The 9,488-nt window shown below is 32.2% G+C and overlaps 1 protein-coding gene across 1 annotated transcript; it reads right to left on the bottom strand.

The window, feature by feature from the left end:
• Window positions 1-3,865: 3,865 nt before the first annotated feature.
• On the bottom strand, window positions 3,866-4,827 carry LOC149565362 (uncharacterized). Its single transcript, XM_089816306.1, has 3 exons — window positions 4,384-4,827; window positions 4,164-4,301; window positions 3,866-3,931 (listed from the first exon to the last, which is right to left on the bottom strand). The coding sequence occupies exons 1-3, from the start codon at window positions 4,786-4,788 to the stop codon at window positions 3,866-3,868; spliced, it is 609 nt and encodes a 202-aa protein (XP_089672432.1). The 5' UTR covers window positions 4,789-4,827.
• Window positions 4,828-9,488: the final 4,661 nt, after the last annotated feature.

Consider the following 9,488-nt stretch of genomic DNA (forward strand, 5'->3'; position numbering starts at 1 on the left):
CATGATTAGCAAATGGAATCAATCCAATCACCTTTCCATCCTTCTTGATGGTGTATATATTGAGTTTTCCATCATGTTGTGCCTATAAATCATACTGCCAGGGCCTACCAAATAATAGGTGGCATGCATCCATGTCAACTATATCACACAAAATTTTGTCCTTATACTTTCCAATCTAAAAATCAACCCATGCTTGCTCATTTACAAGAGTTTATTGACCTTTTTGTTATCCATGAAACCTTATAAAGAAAAGGATGAGGTATTCTCCTAAGTTCTAACTTATGAACCACCTCAAGAGAAACTAAATTCTCAGTAGATCCTGAGTCAATAATGACTTTACATACCTTACCTCTAGATTTGCAAGCAGTCCTAAAGATAGTTTTCCTTTGTGGTGGTTCCATGGTAATAGGCACTTTTAAAAGTGTTATTTTCATCATTAAACTTTCTCCTCTTTTAGGTACACTATCTGAGTCACCCATCTCCTTCTGTTGGTATTCATCATCTTGTACCAAATGTGTTCTTCTTTCACCTTGTGAACTTGATCTAGCTCTACCTGGACACCTAGATGCATAATGTCCCTCCTTATTGCAATTGAAACAAATAATCAAACTTGCCCTTCTACAACCAAATCCACCTCTTGAATTGCCTCTTCTACCTCTAAAGTTACCTCTAAAATGTCTTTCGCTTTGACTGGTTTCTTGCTTTATCTCCTTATGATCTTCATGGTTTTGTCCTCTTCCTTGAAAATTTCCTCTTCCTCTTTGATTGCTTCCTCTTCCTCTACTATTTTGTTCTTGCCTTCTTTTCAATTTGGCTTCCACCTTCAATGCTAGTTGATAACATTTTTCTCTTGTATCAGGACACAATAAATTAAGTTCTTCTTGAATGTTCAACCTCAATCCATTGAGATATTTAGCAACTTTTATACTTTCACATTCACTCTGCTTTGCCCTTAGGCTTAATTTTTGGAATTCTTTAGTATAGGCTGTGACATCTAGCTCCTTTTGTTTTAAACGTTTTCTCCTTCAATGAAGTTGGATTTCATAATCCTCAGGTAAGTATTTTTCTCTCACCTTGGCACACATCCTTTCCCATGAAGTTATCATGTTCTTACCTTCTTTGACCCTTTCTCCTTGAGTGAAATTCCACCAAGTGAGGACGAGTTCCTTCAACTTTGACTTGGCAATTTTTACCTTGTCCTTTTCTACTATATTTTCACATTCAAAAGAGTTGTTTAAGGCTTCTATCCAATCCACAATAGCATCAATTTCAATCTTTCCCGAGAAGATGGATAGGTCACCTTTGGCATCCTTCTTGCCAACTCTTTCAAGGGCTTCTATGAAGTATCTCTGGTCTGTAGGTAAGTTAACCACCTCCTGCTTAGGGGTATCCTCTTCTTTCCCTTCTTCCTCTTTCTTTAAGGAAATCTTTGCTCTCTTTTCCATCTAACCATTCAGCTTCTCAAATTCATCTAATAACCACTTATTGATTTTCTTATGTTCTTGCATCTTCTTTGCCAGTTCAGCATTGGTGACCATGTTTGATGTTTTAGCTTCTGACTCTAATCCAAACATAAAATCTAATTGCATTAGGAGCTTTCCCCAAGCTTTGATACCAAAAATGATGCAGAGATAAATTCAACAGAAGCAAAAACAAAAGGAACCAGCACCAGCAAGAGATAGATAATAAAAGTCTTCTAATTGATTAATCAAATGAACAGTATATACACTTGCTCTCCTACAAATTTCTTCTCCCAATAACTTCGTATCCAGAAAAATTGACCTAAACCTAAACCTAAAAACTCTACTTATACTTGCTAGGACAGTCTACAGAACATTCTAGATTATTACAAAATAGGAAAATCAACTCAAAGAGGCTTCCTGCCAAACGACTTATAGAATACTCTAAATCAATATAGAATAGGGAAGAATGACCCCACAATGATTTGAATGAATCCCAAGAAAAGATCTTATCCTAATGACGAAATTGGGATAAATTATTCGTGCAGAAATCACGTCCAAAATATTTTATGTGGGTGCTTCTGCACCAAAGAGGGCAAGAGACATGGGATAGAACTATATGGTAATTAGAAGGAAGAGATGGTAAGAGGGGGCGAGAGATGGGGGAAATAGGGAATAGGAGAGGGTAGCAGGGAGAGATGAGGTAAATATAATAATTAGGGTGAATAGATGGACATGGTGTTGGAGGAAGGAAGAGGGGATAATAGCGAGAGTAGGGGGTGAAATAAGGGGAAGAGATGGTGAGATGACGGTGAGGAAAGAGAGTAATTATGGGGAGATAAATGTAATGATGTAAAGATAGATATGGTATTTAGGGGGAAGCAATGGCTAGAGGGGAAGTGAAATGGAAGAATGGTAGAACGGGGAGTGAAGAGAGATGAGGTAAATATATAGAAAGATGATAATTCAATCGAGAGAGAGAGAGAGAGAGAGAGAGAGAGGGAGAGAGAGTGAGTTGGGGGGGACTTTAATATAATAATTGATAAAAAAACTATATATTATAAAAATTGAAGCCTTGGTAACTCTCTAACTATTGATTCCCCATATATCAAATACTAGATATATAACCTTTTCTCTATTTTAAACCAAAATCCAATCTTAAAGATAAAACTAATGCTAATGCTAATGCAAACCAAAACTTTAATTTCAATCATATTTTTGAAATGAACATATAAGATATATTATATGTCATCAATATAATTTACTCTTGTATATATATATAAACAGTAATATGTTTTGATATATGCATATACACATTCTTGAAAGACCTAAAAAAAAAAAAAGATTATGATTGACATAAGATGGTTCACAGAGCAGTTTGGGATGAGTCTAAATAACTTATATATAATAAATTTAAACATAAGGTAGAGCATCAAATGTAATATTTGAAAAAACTTGCACCAATCTCAATGCATGCGAGAACTCAAACTTATTTTATCAGTCAAACAAGATTTTACCATCCCATAGCATAGATGGCTATTTGAGCCGCCACTTTAGTGAGAATGCCGTATCAAATTATATATGACCGTTTCCTTTAGAAAGGAAATTGTGGAAGGCAAGAATTGTAGTCTATTCTTCATGAGCGTGCAATCCATTGCAAAATCCACCTGCTATTTTCTACCTCCGACCAAGACAACAGAAACGACTACTTCTCTTCTTTCTGTTAAACTCATTAAGAATCTCTATGTGAATGATTTCTGCTTACTGCTCATGATGCCACCACATTTCCTTGTTTTCATTAATGGATTTAACAATATGCATATGGAGTAAGTTAGGTAGAAGGGTAATAAATATAGACATTAGAAATTCATAATATTAAATGTAAAAAAATAGAAAGAAAATGTAAATAAAAGAATGGTATTTAATTCTAAATAGTTCCATAATATAATGAAAGCTTTAGATTAAGTTACAATATGAGAATTATGTGGTGAGATAGGAGGTTTAAATTCCTATAATATAAAGTATGAACTTATATGCAAATCTATAATAAGTATCCGTAATATGCTCATCTATTTATTTGAAAATGACTCTAAAAGGAAATATTTCAAATTTAGTTTAATTCAAGATTGATTGGAGGAAGTTTAATAAACAGTTTAAAGTAAATCTAAATCATTAATACAATAGAATTTTACAAAAACAGCAGAACAAAGAATTCAATTTTTTAACAAAACAAATTAACTAATGACTCTGGTGCACAGTATGCAATCCAATTTCAAAACAAAATAATATTCTAAATGTCCAGATTTGTACTAATTGTACTCATCAATATTTAAGCCTCTTCAATAAGAATGCCCTAATAAATTAATGTTGTTCAAATAATTATAGAACACTTAAAGATTGGTAACCTAATCTTTATCAGGATAAAAGCAGTTCCAAAGACCACAGCAATCCCAAATGGAGGCCCTTTTTTCCTGTACATAAACAGCCACAAATTATTAGTTGCAAAATCTTCCATCTGCTTTGCTTTACTTTAAGATGACTTCAATAATGTTACAAATAATAGATCATTATAACTATTAGAAAACAAATAATAATAATTCCAAATAATGGGAACACAATTGTTTCTAAGTTGCTCATCATAAGCCACAACCAACTCCACCAACTTGAATCAGCAAAGGAGAAGAGAGAAAGAAAGGAACAAACCAGCTGTTTTTCCCTTGCTAATGTAGGCCCTTCATCATCAGTTGTGGCAATGGTAGATTGCTCTTCAGTTATTGTTTCAAGAGGTCCCCACAAATTCCATTGATCAGGAACCAATATGCCTTCATCCATTCCTAAGCCCTGAAAACAAAGAGAAAAACACAATATACCAATTTCCATACATAGCAAAAACATACAGCAGAAAGTCCAAATCAGTATTTACTTGCAAGCTTAAAGATTGCTCCAATGTATTGGCTTTTGAGTCATTATCTTTTCCTTCATTTGAATGAATCTCTTCTGCAATAAAAAGTGCTTCTCTGCCATTTGTTGTTATAAAAAAATCATCAATTTCTTCATCCATTGTTGATAATGCGTCCTCTGTAGATAGAGACTCTGTAAGACTATTGTTTTGATGAATCAAAGAGAGGACATCACTTCTTGTAGTAATGAAAGAAGCATCTTCTGTGGATTCTGAAGTAAAATCTTCTTCTTCATCTGTGGGGATGGAGAGGCTACTGGATTCTGCTGAGCTAAAAAACTCCATATCCATCTCATCAGAGTCTTCAAAGTTTTGTTGAGGAACATCCCTCTCAAATGGCAAGCAATTAGAGAGACCAAGCCTCCGCATTTTGTGAACTCCTCAGGATTTTTTAGAACTTGTAGAAAATTGAAATAGACCTTGTTTGGTGTTACAGCCAACTTGGAAATCAAAGAATCCTGCATCCCAAGGAAACAAAATGCCATTAAACTCTGAAAATGGACAGAATCCTCCATTTTTGGAGGAAAGTAAGATACATGCAAAGATCAAACATTCACATGTGAATCAAGCCCAAATTAGATTAAGAAAGGAGGTAGGCATTTGAAAATTTTTACATTTATACATTTTCCAGTCAACTTGTGTAATATGAAATCAAAGAAACCTGCGTCCCAAGGAAAGTAAATGCAAAGATCACCATGACCCATTAAAACAGAGTAAAGGGAAACCACAGTAGCTGAGTTGTATAAATCCTTGAATGATTCAGTGAAGAGAAACAAGTCTAGTCTAAGTTTCTATCAAGATATTAAAGAAAACTTCTGATCTGAAACATTGATATTATTCTTGTTACAAAGTTCTAAAAAGAAATGAAATGAAAATTCCTCTTAACTGAACTGTATGACAATCTTTACTCATATCAATCAATTTCAGATCATCTGAAACGTTGATATTATTCTTGTCAGACGGTTTTAAAAAGAACTTGAAAAACCCAACTAGAATGCTACCAGTACCAGATTTGCATGTCTGTAAAGAAAGCCAAGTTGTACCAGAATAATTTGCTTTATCTACACATCTTTCAATCAGCTACATTTTTATACATCACTAAATATTCTCTTGCAAAACTTACTGCTGATGATCTTCGTGTGTTGTAGATGGTTTTGTTGTTCTCTTGCAAAAATTTCTCTGCCCGCTTTTTCCTTCTTTCCAATTATGCAGCTGTCTATTCCACCATAAATAAACCGTGTGTAACACTTTGTGTACCTCCCACAAATAGGAAAGTAAATGGCCCACAAAATCAGGGAGGAATGCCACGTGTGAAAAAACAAGGGAGGAATGCGAAGGAACATTATGTTCTTTGCTTTTATCATGAAATTTAGAAATAATGTTGATAAATATTCATATTTGATAAAGGGGAATTAGATTTTGGATTGAATTCGTTGAATTATGTGTGTAGACATAGAAAATAAAGGGCTAAAAATATTAGGAAGGAGTTTAACCTTTACGAAAAGAGATAGCTCTTATCTATTAATACTTAATAATATTGAAAATTGAAACTAGTTTATAATGTACTTTTTATCATGATAAAAGTGAAAATTTGTTTCAAGTTAAAAATAATCTATGTTGATGCATCAAATTATATTTTTCAAACTTCTAAATTAGCTAATCATATATAATATAACCTTAACTTACAAATAATACATGCACAAAACATATTAAAACAACTCTCACAAAGAGTGAAAAAACTATTATAAAATCATAAGATAATTTAACATAATTTTAAATAACACAACAAAAATGTAAAAGAAGAAAAAACAATTGATTTTGTTTATCAAAAGATTGACCCAAGGTTTTAGTAGAAAAAATGTTGTCAAAACCTAATTAATCTTTCTGGTCCTTGTTTAATGCATATTTAGTATACTCTAAAAACATTATGGACTAGCTTATATATACCTCTATATATATTACGGCGAGAGTAATCGTTCTCGAGGCGCCTATTTTCATTTTCATAAATCCCAACTGTGATTAAAATAACTTTGGGATTAAATGAAAATAGGCGTCTCGAAAATGATTACTCTCAGCCTAATATATATAGAGGTATATATAAGCTAGTTACGTATTTAATTTGGGTGCAAGCCTAAATAGTTATGAACAACATTCTAAATCTAAATGAAATTAATTAAAATTGAAATCTAAATCAAAGTAGAATATTATAACTAATTTTGAATTTCAATTTACATCTACATTTAAATCTAAATGAAAATGTAAATAAAAAATAGAAATCTCACCTGCAAAAATGTTACTCCAAAACTTCAATCTACTCCTATTCAAAAACTCCAATCTAATCCTCCAATAACCTCCACCTCTTCCTTCTTGCAAAAACATAAAATGAAAATGAAATGAAGAGTCTTGGTTTTATAACTTCTGAGAGGCTCCTCATATCCCCCAACAGACGTCTCTTCACATTCCACGAATTTGTTTCAAATTCCTATTATTTCGACTAGCTATTATTTCGAAAATTCTTTTTTAATATTTAATTTGGAAGTTTGTAACCGCTCCCAATTCTTTTTTATTGACAAAGAATTTTGACATATTCTCGTGCTGGGCATTTGTGCTGCCATTGTATAGAATGCCTCTTGGCGTAATAGAACGCCTCTTGGCGTAATAATGGATACAAGCCTCTTTTAGAGTTTGACAAAACATGTTTCTAAAGTGGTTGCAAGAAAAATCCTTCATTAGATGAAACTAACATACAAATGAAAGAATGGACCAGAAAAATGTAGGGGATTCTTTTCAGTTAATTAATGATTAAAAGTAAAAGAGAGAAATGATGAATGAGAGCTAAATATAGGAGAGCACAGAGCTGCGTGGAAGTTGAGAGAAAGAACATGACCAGACAAAATTACTGAATAAAATGGAGTGATGACACAACATTCAAAATATATGAAATGCTGATAAAACAAGAAAGTTTCCATGCGTGCAAGAAGAATAAACGACACAAACTTTAAAGAAAAAATAAATTTAAAATGAAGAGGAAAAACGAAGCAGTAGAGGGAGTACTAAACAAACGAGGAGAAGGCGTAGTGAAACAAGTGGAAAGAAGAAACGTACAAAGCTGAATAAAGAAGAGAGAAAAAGAAATATTTGATAAAATAAAAGGTTACACACAAGAGTATGTGAGTAGAAGGTAATATTGTAGTCAATTATGGTAACACTTGAAGGATAGTAATGTAGCTGATTGCGGACTCAGAGATAAAATAAAAGAGAAAACATTCTTTCTTTTTGAAGATGTAAATTTGAATTCAGGTTACTTGAATTTGTATAAATTTATGGGTTGTGAAATTTTATTTGACATTTTTTGGTTGTTCGAGTGTTTTTACTTCTAGTTTTGAGTTAAGGTTGGGAGAGTCTACAATCTAATAAGATACTTTGTCTTCTCTTGCATCATTTATATTCATTGTTACATTATCTATATTTGTATTCATTTATAATAAATTGTCTTCTAATATGTTCTAGCACATATATAAATAGTTAAAATATATAAATAATCTTAATAATCCTCATCTTCTTGTACTCATCAACCAATGTCTAATATTTATGAATAAATCTTATATTTTACTCACATCAAATTAGTTAATTATATGTATAACTCGTCAATTCAATCAAATTAATGATTTAAACAAACAATTATTTGACTAGGCAATCAAGTCACTTGACAAATAAATTGGGTAATCAAGTTAATTGACAATTCAATCAAATATAACAAAATGTTGAAAATATGTAGAACACAAAAAAGAGCCATTTTCCTTGCACTCGTATTTTTCCTCATAATTCACCTTCATTCACAAAATTTTCTTTAGCAATAATAGGAAGTATTGATATTGTTATAAGGATTGAACTAGGTAGTTTTTTGAGTCAAACTCATTGACTTATGCTTCATGAGTAGTATTTTGCAAGAACCCATCTCTCTTTAGAATGGATGAAACACTCAGCACTCATTACATCTAGTTATGATGATTGACTATATATATATATATATATATATGTTGATGGTGTATAAGATTTGTCATCCAAAGATTGAGCCTTTTGGATACGGAAATTAAGATGAAATGCCCAATTTCATTGCCAGAGGACAATTTTATTGAAATAGGTGGAATCAACAAGAAGGATAGGTAGTGCGTCACCAAATTTAATATATCAATTATAGTATATAATAAAAAATAAAATTTTAGAAACTTAGAATATAAAATATTTTTGCAACTAATTCAAATAGCTTCAAAATTGATGTTTTATATATTTTAAATTAAATATCATAAAAAATATTTTAATATAAATTAAAGTTTACAAATATAATATCTTTAGATTTCTAAATTAGCAAATAAATAATCACAATAACAAAGAATTCGAGAAAAAATGGCGTCACTTCTTGTTGGTGAAGGCTCCACTAGGGTTTCCTCAGGCATCCTTGTGAAGCCTTTGATTGCTAGTTCCAATGGTTCCTCTTTAGAGAAGACATCTAATTTTGGTTAATAGAAATGTTGTCATTGGTTTGAGAACTTTAGATATTGGTCCTAAGTGTCTGAGGTTATTTGTGGCGCATGGGACATCTTCTTGTGATGAGGGTTTCTCTTTTATTGTCAATGTTAGGCATAGGAAAGGTTTGATGTTGGGGTGAAGGGGTATGTTGCCTCTATTGTGGGAATGGATGAATGATTAAGAACTTCTAGGATTTTATATCCTATGGGGGAAACTTTGGGCAACTTCTAGTCTATTAATGGTCATATACCCTCCTCATCTAGTGTGGTTGCATCTAGATTTGCTAAATTGAATCATAAGGACCCTTTGCCTATTTGTAATTCTATTATATTTATGTTTTCTTTGGAGACTAAGAAGAGGATTGCTCACAACACTAATGTTTTTATATCTCATGTTGTGATTTGTCAATTTCAAGATTTTTGCTGAAACCTCCTACAACTGCATAATTGGATCTCCCAAAAAATTGGGAGCCAATCCTATTTGGCATAGTTAACATTCTTCCAATGGAAAAGGGCTATTTTATTGCAAATTTTGATAAT

Source organism: Cupressus sempervirens, chromosome 3 (assembly GCF_028749045.1).
Source record: "Cupressus sempervirens isolate cs-2001-9-10 chromosome 3, ASM2874904v1, whole genome shotgun sequence".
In the NCBI taxonomy this organism is placed as follows: Eukaryota; Viridiplantae; Streptophyta; class Pinopsida; order Cupressales; family Cupressaceae; genus Cupressus; species Cupressus sempervirens.